We start from the raw sequence: 13,993 nt of genomic DNA, 5'->3' as shown, positions 1-13,993 counted from the left end.
AGTTTGTGATATCCTCTTGATACAGCTAGAAACAACAAAGGAAGTTTGCAAATGTGTATAGAGTGAGCAAAATGCTCTTCCAGAAATATTATTTCCAACTGAAGTATATAGTTGCTTATCATAAAGAGTTATGATTATGTTACAGTTATTTTTAAAAATAGTAGAGCATATTTAAATAAGAAATTTTATACAATAAGTCACCTTTGGCGGGGCTTCCTTGCTTGCAAGTGGTTTAAACCTATCATTGATTCCAAAATATTGTGTGAGTTCTTTTAATTGGCTTTCCTTTGTGGATTGTTGGCTACAAAGACAAAACACACAACACAACTGCATGAGATTCTTATTTCAAAACAGTGACATATTTAAAATGTATAGTAACGTATTCTTATTTATACCGTAATACCTTTGAATCTAGAAGAGAAGCCTATATCTAAACATGGTGCTCTTTCATTTGAAAACTGTTACTTGTTAAACTGAAATAAAAATTCACTTACTTTCAAACATATAAGGCCAACATGACCAGGACAAACATAATTAAGCCAAAGCCTACATATCTCTGTTTAGCAGTGCAAAAAAGTTTATTCAGTTTATGGTATGGTTTTGTTTGCAACTAAAATTATCTGTGGGGCCATATACAACTTCAATAGAATTGCAATACATTTTAAAATGCATTTTAAATCATTGTAAGAAGTTTTTATATACCTCTTGATTATTTCTTCATTGTCCTTGTTCAATTTAGCTGAAATTAAAAAAGAAGTCCCTTAATATTTGTTAGCAATCCTATACAAATAAATAAAAGGACTCGATCTAGTCAACTACAGGTGCTGTACCAAGCATGGAGGGATCCTCATATGGCATAAATGAGCACTGTGGTCCTTCTTCTTCCATGCCAGGCCATTAAGGGAATGGGAGCTATATGTGCACTTCCTATATCCCTGTAACAATACAGTGTGTTGTTTACATGTATCCTGGGGGAGTAGGAAAAGAGGGCTCCCTTATGCTCTAGGACAGGGGTGTCCAAACATTTTGATAGCAGGACCACATCATCTCTCCGACATTGTGTCGGGGTCTGGGGAAAAAAGAATTTACTATTTAAAATTTGAATAAATTTACATAAATGAATATTAGAGAAGGAATTTATATGAATGAATGAAGGTCTTCATTCATGAATGAATATATTAAAGATGGAATTTATATGAACGAAGGAAGGTCTTGCAATAGCTCAAGGCCTATAAAAGACCATGCACAAAGCAAGGCCAGCCTTCCCTTTGCTGCCACTGCTGCATCACAGACATGAAACAGCAAGTAGTGGGGGGAGCCCTCATCCCACAGCTCAGGTGAGAGGTTGAACAGTCGTCCACTTGCTGAGAGCAGTTGTGTTGGGCCAGCACGGGCTCCAGCAAGTCTCTGGAAGGGCTCCCCAAGGGCCGGATTGGGAGTCCCCGAGGGCCACAAGTGGCTCCCAGGCCAGGGTTTGGGCACCTCTGCTCTAGGAGAATCCCACCATGCATAGTGCTGCATCTGCTATGGAGCACACTGACTTTTTGCTATTCTAATTATACCTAAAATAACTAACATTAACAGAATGCTAAAATTATATCTTTATCTCCAGTTATATCTTTATCTCCAGTTCATACATCTATCACACAGAAGTCAGTCCATTTACTTCAGGAAAACATTCCTCAGCATAATGACCCTAATCTAGGAATCCTCTCATACAATAAACACTGTGCAATCCCACCCTCCACAGAACACACCTGAATGTATGATGGGGCAATTGTCTATGGGCAAAGACTGGTTTCCCAGCCCAGAATGCTTATGGCAGAGACACGTACACTTAGCAAGAAGGTTTTTGGTGGAGAGATTCAAAAAGCTAAATCATACAGGAATCTACAATAATCTAAACGTTAGTTCAAATGCCACCTTGAAAAGTCATTAATTATTTAAATCCTGAATTGCCTTGCAACCAAAACACACAGGAGAACCAATGAGGTTCAATTAGCAGTGTGTGAGGCCCAAACCTGAAATTAAATCCCAGCTCAGTCATGGACTCTGAGAATTTGTGGGCAAGTCACTATCTCACTTCAGTTCTCCAATAGAACTGGAATAAATGACCTATGTAATAAGGTCACTGAAGGAATAAATGACAAACACTGCAAAGCACATGGAATATTAAAGACAGTTTATAAGTGGGTCAAGAGCTATTTCAGGCATGCCCTCCAACTTTATATTTGAAGCATCTCCTTATTACAAACTGCTTTTAAAATTCATTTCCCACTCAGAGCAATTTGCCATGTGACATATGGACTGCTTGTTCAAGAAACACAAGTCCAGTCCCCTTAAGGCACCTGGAAAAAGCAGGCTAATGTTTGATATTATAAAAATAATTTAATTTTTTAATTAATTAACAGTATTTATATACCGCTTTTCAACTGAACGTTCACAAAGCGGTTTACAGAGAAAAATCAAATAACTAAATGGCTCCCTGTCCCAAAAGGGCTCACAATCTAAAAAGATGCCAAGGAATACCAGCAGACAGCCACTAGAACAGACAGTGCTGGGGTGAAGTGGGCCAGTTACTCTCCCCCTGCTAAAAAAAGGAGCACCCACTTGAAAAAGTGCCTCTTACCCAATTAGCAGGGGTGCATAAAAAATAAATAAAATAATAAATAATGTTAACTACATTTAACGCCCAATCCTATTCCCCCTAGCACCTGCACTGTGTGTCACAAAAGTGCCATAAGGTGCTTTGCTACTGGTGGGAAAGACACTGCACCCGGCGAAGAGGCTAGCACCAGTTGGCGCTTGGTCTCAGTGCTGGAAGGACGCCAAAGAAGAGCTCCCAATGGTTATTCTTTCCACCAAACAGTGGGTATGGGTGGAGAGGGGGCAGAGGAAGGTGGGGCGGAGATGGAACTGGGCAGAGGGAGGGCAGGCTGGAGGGCAGATTGGACCTGGAAGGGAGGCGGGAATGCGGCAGAAGCTGCCAACAAATCCTATGCCCCCACCAGAGCCATGGAGCCCTATATGGGCTTCTTTAGCTCTGAAAAGACCCACTAGAGCCAGCAATGTTATACATGGGATAAGGGAACGGATGTTCTCTTACCCCGAGGAGACTTTGGTGACTGGTCTGGCCCTGTGTGATATAGCAGTTGCTATTTCAGCACTGTTGCACTGTGCAGTGCCAGCAGTCCATAGGACTGATCTGTCCATATGCTTTAATCAAATTACAGAAAAGCATAAAGTTCAGTATGCCAAAGAACACACGTGTCACAGCAGCCACCAAAACTCTTTACTCATCATTTTGGAACTTGATTACCAAATGTTTTCAATCAGCCACTAACTAGCAGCATTTCCAGGACTTGAACTAAATTAAAACAAGACACCTTTTCTGGAACGCTTTCTCTTGTGTCTTCGGTCTCTTTGATTTGCTTGGACTTTCATTTCAATGTTTTTCTTTTGCAAGTTCTGAAATTTCTGAAAGAAATGGAACAATGCAAGCTGAGAAAAGAATAATTATTTTTTTTAATGTGTTTTTACATTAAAGTCAAGTACAAATAAACTGATTCAGGAAGCATTCAGCAGTTACCACATGAAATGTTCTTGTTGTGTGAAAGCTGCATTTACTGGTACTAAATTGCAAAAACTGCACACATATTGCAAAGATTACACACGCATATATATGCGTTGATCCAAAGCTCTGCAAACCCTCCAACGCACACACAGGGCCCCCAGTCCGCATGGGTTTTCCCATTTACTGCAAGATTGGCAACTGCTACTAAAGATATGCATGAGGTGTGTTCCTGAAACAGAACAGGAAAGCACATGAATGCACAAGCATCCTTGCGTGCACTAGCTGAGTGATCTGGGGCCTTTGGATTAAGTTGACAGACTACAATGATCTCTATCTGGTAATTTTCAATTCTTAAATCATTAATTATGCAGGAATAATCTTCAGACATCAATCTCAGACTACTATATAAGGGCTGGGACTCCAGGAGCTACGTTAGGCATGCCCGGTGAACATTTTCCCCCTTGAAAAACTGAACACTATGCCATATATCATAAATTTTGCTGCATGGCATGAGGGAGATCTCCAGCCTGCTTGTAAACAGCACTGAGGCTACCAGTTCGAAACAACCGGAAGTACCCGAGAACTGATGACAAGCTGATATACTGATGAGCTGACCCTCGGTGGCAGAGAGGAGTTGCCGTCAAGTGGAGCTTCGGAGGCGAAGGGACAGAGAGAGGCCAGACTGGGAAGGAACTCAGCTGGAACGAGGAGTTCTATGAAAGACTAGAACTATTCAATTGTAAAAATCCCTACGGGGGTTTAGAACAGCCTGCCTATGTAAACTGCCTTGGAGAAATCTGACAACCAAAGAAAGGTGGTATAGAAATACCTGTATAAATAAATAAATAAGATACAGTGGTGGGCATTTAGTGCCACTGCTCCTGTGGCGGATAGGACTGTGTCCTAAGTTTTACTGAGTTGAATCAGACTTACTCCCAAGTAGGTGCATATAGGATTGTAGCACAAGTACTCATAAATGGGCACATTAAAACTGCTTGGAATATACAGAGAGAGTCCTCGGTTTCTGTGGAGCAGCTGTTCCAGGACCCCCTGGAGATACTGAATTTCAAGGATAGTGAAATCCATGGGAAGGGGAGCTGCTGGCAAAGGCCTCAGAGGCCTCAGACACTTCTGAAAGGGACTTCCAGTTTTCTAGCAAACCAGAAGTGTCTTTCAGAAGGCTTCGGCAGGCCTTCTGAGGCATGGGGAGGCTGCACGCAACCTCCCCATGCCTCAGAAGACCTCACAGATGCAATTGGAAGGCACTTCCAATCATATCCAGGTCTCTGAGGTCCTCCAGCTGCAGGCTGGCATTCACAGTTCAATAGATTCATGAATCATGAGTCTTCAGATAAGGAGATCCCACTCTATTATATACACAGAGAATGAAAATATATTTCTGGAAATCTTTATAAAGTACAACAGCTACTACATAATTGCCTAACTTTGAGCCCAATCCTCTGTGCTGCCAAGCACTGTCACAGATGTGCCATAAGGCATGTTTGCAAGCCTCACTGCTGGGCTCCCACCCATGCTACCCAGCACCAGCCGGTGCTGGGCTAGCACAGGCTGGTCGCCCAGCTTCCGCAGCTCAGTGGTCTCCTGCGCCCTACACGAGTGCCTTTACCTTACCACCAACTTTTTGGTTGGCGGTAAAGCTAGTAGCCCCATTGCGGGGCTGCTTACCTTACCTGGGAGAAGGGGATGAAAGAGGTGCCTCCTACAGTAGCCCAGGGCCCGCTCAGGATTGGGCTGCCCATCGCTTTATCAAAATAAGCTCTCTAGATCTACCGTATTTATCGGCGTATAACACGCACAGGCGTATAACACGCATCTTCATTTTAAGAGGGAAATTTCAGGAAAAAAATAAGGGTAGCTCAGAACTTTTTTTTATTAATATTATTACCACATATAAGGTAAATAATGTAAAAGGACAGTAAAAGCAACTGTTTTAACAAAAGAAACTTGGATATTTTGATTTAACAAAAGTTTACTCAGAAATCACTATCTGGGAAACCAAGAAACTCTTCATCTTCACTGCTATCTTCAAAATCGCAATGAACACTGCTGCTTTCACTGCTACTATCTTCATAAATCAGCTCATCTTCTTCACCATCCAAAGCATTACTTATGCCACCTCACCTCAATCCCTCCCCCTCCCCTCCCCAAAGAAAGGGTCTCCACTTACCATATTCATCAGCTGCCAGCGGCTGTGATAATATGCGGCGGGCGCAGCGCTGACATCACGTCACGACGCTGCGCCGCCGCTAGGCACTATTGGGAACGGGATCCCTTAAAGAGGATTCCGTTCCCTGGACATCGGCGTATAACACGCATACATCATTTGCCCCCTATTTTCAGGGGGGAAAAGTGCGTGTTATACGCCGATAAATACGGTAGTTCCCTACATGAAAACAAATCTTGATGAAAATAAGATAATGCTTGTGAATTCTTTCTGAGAAATAAAACAAAATAATGAGTCCCTGCTCTCTAATCCTATTTTAAAACATCATCCTGTAAAACTAAATTAAAAGAAACAAAAAATCAGAAATATTTTTGTAGGTTAGTAGCTGAAAATGGCATTATCACATTTAAGTAAAATCAGTTTACGCCCTGTTTTGTCTAGTCCTCCCAGAACTATTACCTGCCTAACTATCAGCTAGAGAAGTGACAACATTATACTTCCGGTTCAGTCATGTATGGAGTTGTAATCAAACTTACATTCCATGTATCTAAAGAAACTCCGAAAGGGCATGCTTGGCATTCTTGTACTTCATCTGCTGCTACTGAAGAAGCAGGTTTGCATTCGATTATACTTTCATGTCTCTGTACATCAGAGTCAGAAGGTTGAATGACTTTAAAATGTTTATTTTTGCTTTTCGCCTTTAAGGTAGACACAGGACTATTTGGTGTTTCTTCATCACTGGAACTAATGTCAACGTCACTTTCATTCACCCCAGGAGGTAGCAGACCACTCCACATCTCTAGGTATAAAATTACAGATGAAATACACATTATCGTTATGGGAAATCTTTAACAAATTATGCAAGTGTCTCTAACTCTCTTCCTGCTTCTTCAGTGGTAATAAAACTAGGGTAAGAACTTCTCATGCATCTCACTCCTTAACTATTCACTCATCAATGTCAAAGTGAATTCAGATTTTCTAAGATCCAAGGAAACTGAATGTGAAAACAAATCCTTTGGACATACAAAGAGAATTAGAAAAATACATTATTATAAAATAATCATTTTTACATTTGAAGTTCTAAGTGGCGTACACAGGCTTATTAGAATTAATGCCCAGCATCTTACAATTTATCAAAGGGGCAGTTTACACAACTGTACTTTTCTCTTATGGATTTCAGTAACATTTCTGAACAGATAATAATAGTTTTGCTTTTTTGGTAGCAGTGTCTAGAAGCCATGAGTCAAAACCTTAGTGTACAGCCCATCAAAAAGGAAATGGCCTTGTGCAATATGTAAAGGGCACTATAGGGGAACTAGATTTCAAAATTACCTTTATGAAGGTAATTTCTTTATGAAGGTAATTTGTACAAACTAGTTGTAGAAGTTACCTTGATAAATATGTAAAATTGTCTCATATCCTGTGTTTAATTGATCAACGTGTGACGATTTTGAACACATGCTTTCCAGTACATTCACAGGCAAGCCACAGTTGTCAGCAACTCCCCTAGCATATACAAAGAACGAAAACCTTATGTATGTGTTGTATTCTAAGCTGCAGAACTCACATGACTTCCCACACTAAGAGCCAAATCCTAACCAACTTTCTAGTGCTGTTGCAGCTGTAATGCAGCTCTGAAGTAAGAGAGCAAACGTTCCCTTATCTTGAGGAGGCCTCCAGGACTGCCCCATCATCACAGAATGCAGTGTGTACTCTGTTGGCACAGGAAACTTGGTTAGAATTGGGTTGTGTTTTCCATGTAGTAATTCTGCAATGTGCAAAAGCGGGCCTTAGTACTGAATACATCTTATCGGCTTGTGTCTTGAGACAAAGCTGAACATTCATAATTTGTTAAGACACTTTTCATACCCTGATAAATAAAACATGTTTGCTGTTCACAAGAGAAAACCATACCCTAGTACGTAAAAAGGTCAGAAGGCAAGAGAGATGACATAATTTGCTCCTGAAAACCCTCCTGATGAAAAAGAAGAGCAGACAGCTAGAGTGATAGTGGTGAAAAACACAGGAATACAACTGAACATGGACTAGATTCCATTTTAGGAACTATTCTACGGCAGTGGTGACAACGAAGGAAGTACAGTGAAACTCCACTTACAATGAGTTCATTTTATAATGAAATAATCCTTAAAATACGTTTTAAAAAAAGGTTCACTATAAAATAAGACACTGTTTCCCAAACTGTAGGTCAGGACTCACCAGTGGGTCATAACCTGATTGTTGGTGGTCATGAAAGCTAAAACTGACAAACGGATTGCTAACAAAAAAAATGTATTGAGCCCTACAGAAAGTGAAACTGAGCAGCATGTGTGTTTACTCATGAGTAGGCAAGTTTTGCCTCAGTCCACTTCAAAGAGCAGGCTGAGGGGAACACATGCCACCAGAGCGGTTCTGATCCAACAAACTCAGGCTCCCAAAAAACACTAGAGAAGGAAATCACCCTCACCAAGCTGACAAGGAAAATTTATTGAGCCCTATGGAAAGCGAAACTGAGCCACATATGCACATTTACTCATGAGTAGGCAAGTGTACCTCGACTTCTTTTGAAGGCTAGGTGAAGAGGAATGCAAGGCCACCAGAGTGGTCCCAATCTAATGAACATGGAGCTCAACTAACTCTCCAGAAGGCACCCCCCCCCCCCAAATAGTAAAAAGGATAAAAACAGAGGCTTCAGCTGCTGGTAAAGCGAAGCTTTTTTTTTTTTCCTTTAAGTGTTATGAAGCTAGATTGGTCCCAATAGCAAAACATTTTTAAAAGCATGACCTGGTGCTCAATAGTTTGGGAACCATTGCAGAAAGATTCACTTTACAATGGGCTCATGACTACTGTCAATAGGACCTCATGGATGATAGATAAGCCAGTGAGTGATGTTTGGTAGCTTCTCAGCCAGTCGCAATGTTTTAAACACCTTGGCTGCATAGATGGAGCAAAGAATATAGCAGTGTAATTTTTTATAATTACAACACTGTGTGAACTGATAACCACAGCCCCTAAAGAGTGCAACAGGAGATCCTTTCAATCTCCTTTTAAAGAGGGAAATAGCTTAGTTCAGTGGCAGAAACCTCACCTTCTGAGGTCTTGAAACAAATGACCAAAAAACAATTACTACTGAGTTCACAATATTTTCACAGTACAATGGTGTCTCCCAAATAGATTACGATTGTGAAACGTGGGCCCATGGTATACTTCTCTGCCACCACTGCATCCACACAGAGTTGACCAGTGGAACTTTTTATTTTACACCTGGGTTGCCAGCAGGATGAGGCAAATTCCCTAGCCTGACCAATTTGAGAGACACCTTTTAAAGAAAAAGTTGATCACATCTGCTAAACTTAAATGACAATTCCTTTATTCTTGTTAAACAGAAACATGGCAACTGCTGAACCTGTAATTATTTTCAGCCTATTCAGCCTGAGGCTGTGGACAGGATTCTTGGGGTAAAAAAGTTGCCCATGTGCACCTTGACCCTTATCCAGCCTGGTTTATAAAAGTTGCTAGAGGGTGTGCTGTGAATGGTCTGCAGGTTTGCTGTGGGAGTTTGGGGGAGGGTCATTTATTAGTAGGATCATTGGGGGATGTGAGCCCCTCCCACTGGCAGTGTAGCATGCCTTGTCAACTGTTCCAAAAACTAATACTGCGCCTTGACAATTTTAGTGCCTGTCAATGTGCAAGGTGAAATGAAAAAGGTTGAAAAACACTGATCTAGACCCATTTCACTGGCTTCAGACTATCTGTGCCAGGAACTTCTACATAGGGGAAATACATTCCTGTGGGTTCTGTTGGACCTCTCAGAGGTTTTCAATACTACTAACCACGGTATCCTCTTACAGACCTAGAGAGAGTGGGATTCAGGAGTATGTTTTTACAGTGGCTCCAGTCTAGGCTGTAGTCTACTACACTTGACAGCAGACTAGGCTAGACAATGGAGGACAGACCTGATGGTGGTGCTGGAGGACTCCATTCAATACTTTAGTGGTTGTTCTGTGGTGGACAAGTTCCATCTTGTCCCCCACACTTTTTAACATCTACATTAAACCACCAGGATTGGCCAACTGGGGCCGAGTGTCACCAATGTGTGGATGACACCAAACTATCTTCTGTTTTCATCTTCAGCCAGGGAGACTGTGAGAGTTCTGAATCAATGTCTGTGATTGAGAAGGAGGGATGATGGCTAAGAAGCTGAAATTAAATCCAGACAATACTGAGGTGCTGTTAGTGAAGAAATCTGCAACCCAGGAATTATATGATCAACTTGTTCTGTACTTCCCTTGAAAGTTCTGCTCTGCAGTTTGAGGATGCTCTTGAACCTAGGTATCCAGGTAACAGTTGAAACCCCGAGTGTATTAAGTTTGCTTAGGCTAGTGCATCAGTTGCATCCTTTTCTGAATCAGTGTTTGAGTAAGCTGGACTACTGCAATGCACTCTACATTGTATTTTATATAAAGCCTGTTCAGAAACTTCAATTAGTACCAAATACTGCTGCCAGGTTATTAACTGGAGCCAACTGTCATGATCATATCAGTTCCCTATTGCATCATCTTCATCATCTACTGTTCATGTCTAGACACAATTCAAAGTGACAGCAATGACCTAGAAAGCCATACATGGTTTTAGACCTAAACACTTGGACCACCTATCCCCATACAAATCTGTCTGCCCCAGGAGATTATTTAAAGAGGGCTTATCACAAGTTCCACTACCCCTGACAGTGACTTGCAGCAGGTACCTCTCTGTCAAACGCAGGCCTACCTGAGAAAGGAGAACAGCCTCTTATTTTGTGGGACCTTAAAGACTAACAAGTATATGGTAGCATAAACATTTACTGGGTAACAGCCCACTTCATCAGATGAATTTGTGGCTGGCAGATATAGCAGGGTGACCAGACATCCCCTTTTTCCAGAATATGTCCTCTTTTTTAACCTCATGTCCTGGAAAATCACAACAGTTCTCCGTTTCCCTGTGAGCAGGCCCCTGCAGGCAGCACATAGCCTTCTTCTAATTAATAAGTTATATGCAATATAGTTTTAAGTTTAGTAATAAACAATATAGTGTTCAAATTAACTACATGAAATCAATATATGTGCTTTTAGCTTCTGTCATGTCCCCCATTTTATTGAATGTCCTACATTTTGGGGTGCTTTGTCCTTTTTTGCAGATACCTCTGGTCACCCTGAGATAGAGGTGTGTGTGTTGAAAATAAGAGGGAATATTCAAGCCTGTGATCTTTACCAGTAGTCTGAAGTGACAGTGACACACACACACACCTCTTGTTTCACTTTTCCTTTCAAAAGTTATATGCAAAGAAAGATGGGACAGTACTATACTTTTACACAGTCCTGGCAGAGAGAGAGTGGCAGCCAATCCTATGCTTGTCTACTCAGAGGGGCTTACTCCTAGGAAAACATGGATAGGAGTGCAGCCTGAGAGAGAGTATGTGGGTGGGTGGGTGGCTGTGTGTCCCTCAGATCAGATAAGTGGGACTCTCACCCACAGAAGCTTAGGCAGCCTGAGTGTGTGTGTGTTCCCAAGCATCAGACAAGTGGGACTCTCACCCACAGAAGCTTAGGCTACACTACACCAGCAGTCCTACACACACTTACCTGAGGCAGTGGGGGTGACTTCAGAGCAGGAATGCACACAATTGCACCCTTATTTGTGAGTCTCTTAGGTGCCCCCCAAGCCTCTTTTGTGGTTTGCTCTGTCCCAGCCCAACATGGTCATCCCTCTCTGGCACGACTGCTTCAGGACGTGGCCTTACCAATGGACCAGAACTGCAAAGAGAAAGAGGCACTGGGGGGTCGGGGGGGGGGGAGAAAGAGAAGGAGCCCACAGACTGCTTCACTAGGGAGCCCTCCTTCTGGCAACAGTGCTGAGCAGGGTACAGGCTGGCAGAGGGAGGGGGTCTGCCTGTGTCCAGGGAGCCTCCAGTAAGCACTGCAGAGGCCACTGACAGCCACCCTCCAGAACCAGGACACGCGGCCCCACACTCTCGCCTGACTCACCACCAGACGCTCTTGTTTACATCGCGGCCATCTTAAAGCACCTCTCACGTCCCGCCCTCGCCGCGTTGGCCACGCCCCTCAGCCGATGAGGAAGGCCGCTAGACTCGGCGGTCTCCATAGCAACCAGCCGCGGGGGGGGGAGAGGAGGAGTGCTTGCCTTCTTGCCTCCCTAGGGCTACGGTCTGGATGGTTCTCAACAGAACGTTCGGTTCCCAAGCGAAGCCGCTGTAGAGGCTTCCACGTGCAAGGGCAGGAGAGCTGCTGCAGCACACAGGCTGTGTTTTCGGATGCAGCCTGGCATCCACCAGTGCAAGAGCAGCAGCGATAGGAAAGGCTCCACCTGTTGAATTTGCACCTAGCAGCTAGATTTTAAAGGCACACCTCTCCCTTTCTCTCTCCCCCCCCTAGAAATTTAAGACTCTGAGGCCTCAATCCTGTCCACACTTTCCGGGGAGTAAGTCCCACTGACTACAATGGCACTTACTTCTGAGTAGACGTGCATAGGGCTTGGGCTCTCAGTCTTTTGAAAGCACAGGAAGTTTTAGGACACACAAAAGAAAAAATATTTCTTGACCTTAGCACAGGCAAAAGAAAAGAAGAAGAGAAAATATTTCTTTACCCAGCGTGTAGTGAGTCTGTGGAACTCCTTACCACTGGATGTGGTGATGGCATCTGGCCTGGATGCCTTTAAAAGGGGACTGGACCAATTTCTGGAGGAAAAGTCCATCACAGGTTACAAGCCATGATGGGTATGTGCAACCTCTTGGTTTTAGAAGTGGGTTACCTCAGTGCCGGATGCCAGGATGCGGCTCTCCTGTTGTCTTGTGTGCTCCCTGAGGCATCTGGGTGGCCGCTGTGAGATAACAGGATGCTGGACTAGATGGGGCTTTGGCCTGATCCTGCAGGGCTTTTCTTATATTCTTATGTTCTTATATTCAGTTGGTGCCTGGGAATGTACAGTATACAGAGGCATAACTAGGACAGAGCCTGTGGGACTCTGTGGGCCCTATCACAATTGCTATGCTAAAGACCTCCAGGCACTTGAAACACTGACACACTAGCCCTCCACTCATCACACTTTCTCATTGACTTTGTTCCCCTCTTCCTTTTTTATTGAAGGGATGGAGAGGAAGAGTAGTGGGCGCCAGCAGACTGAGGTGGGGCCATTTGCAGCCTGGGGCAACTCCCTGACAGCCCAACCCTATCCCCACTTACCTGGGAGTAAGCCCCTTTGATTCTAATGGGACTTACTTCTGAGTGGGCAAGCATAGGATTGGGCTGTTAGTTGACCTTATAGAGCAGCGATTTTCAACTTTTTCCATCTCATGGCACACTATCAAGGCACTAAAACTGTCAAGGCACACCATCAGGTTTTTGATAATTGCCAAGGCACACCATGCTGCCATTGGGGGACTAACATCCCCATTTGCCCTACTAATAAATGACTTGCCCCCAAATTCCTGTGGCACACCTGTGGACCGCTCGCAGCACACCAATGTGCCATGGCACAGTGGTTGAAAATGGCTGTTATAGATGGTCCATCCCTGCCACCACTTGCTTCATGCCACTCTTGCAACACACATGGAGAAGTCTAATCAGAACCAGATGTGATTCCTGAGTGGAACATCTGCTTTCTGAGATCTCATCATTGCTTGTAACTTGGCTGAAGGTGGAAGGCACAGTCAGTTCTCATTCTTCTCCTCCTGCCTATTTGAGTGGAATTGGGATTCTCATGTTATGAGCATGAGGGAGGGGGAAATGCATGTTCCCTCAGTGTGTAAAGCTTTGTATTTAAAAGTCGTGGCAAAGGAATTATTACCAATATCAATTGGTACATTCTTAGTGTTGGGGTGGTAGCAGAAGGTTACTATATATGTAAGTTGAATATAATCTATTTATCTTGTTATTCCAACAAAAGCAATAGAGTTCTCAGTCACTATCCTAGAAGACATTATATGAAAATGTTTTGAACAGATACAAAACAGTGTGTTGTACAGTATTGATCTGTGCACTTGCTTTTCAGTAGTAGGGTGAATTCTGCAAGCAAAACATAGGAGTGGAGTTGCCCACAGTTCTGTTGTAGTCAGATGCCTCTACCCCTCTTGCAGTTGCATGATGGAGCAGGGTAAACAAGTGCAGCTTTCTCCATCACTGTACCTTTAGGCCAAGGGCTGCAACACCTGTTGCTGCCTGCCATGAACTCTAAAGGCACAG

At 43.2% G+C, this 13,993-nt stretch overlaps 1 protein-coding gene across 4 annotated transcripts in view; it reads right to left on the bottom strand.

Moving 5' to 3' along the window:
* Positions 1–11,851, bottom strand: part of FAM204A (family with sequence similarity 204 member A) — a 54,727-nt gene extending 42,876 nt beyond the window's left edge. For 2 of the 4 annotated variants that reach the window (XM_066621089.1, XM_066621087.1), the window contains exons 1-6: positions 11,780–11,851; positions 11,378–11,548; positions 6,296–6,558; positions 3,387–3,477; positions 703–739; positions 202–301 (exon numbers count right to left, since the gene is read on the bottom strand). In XM_066621089.1, coding sequence (XP_066477186.1) covers positions 202–301; positions 703–739; positions 3,387–3,477; positions 6,296–6,556 — 489 coding nt within the window. In that variant the 5' untranslated portion in view covers positions 6,557–6,558; positions 11,378–11,548; positions 11,780–11,851. Of the gene's footprint in view, positions 1–201; positions 302–702; positions 740–3,386; positions 3,478–6,295; positions 6,559–11,377; positions 11,568–11,779 lie in introns of all 4 variants that reach the window. The other 2 variants (XM_066621088.1, XM_066621090.1) reach the window with 2 other exon arrangements.
* Positions 11,852–13,993: the final 2,142 nt, after the last annotated feature.

The sequence above is a fragment of the Tiliqua scincoides genome, chromosome 3 (genome assembly GCF_035046505.1).
Source record: "Tiliqua scincoides isolate rTilSci1 chromosome 3, rTilSci1.hap2, whole genome shotgun sequence".
NCBI lineage: Eukaryota > Metazoa > Chordata > Lepidosauria > Squamata > Scincidae > Tiliqua > Tiliqua scincoides.
The sequence above is the reverse complement of the archived record's forward strand: the minus strand, read 5'-3'. Positions and strand labels throughout refer to the sequence as shown.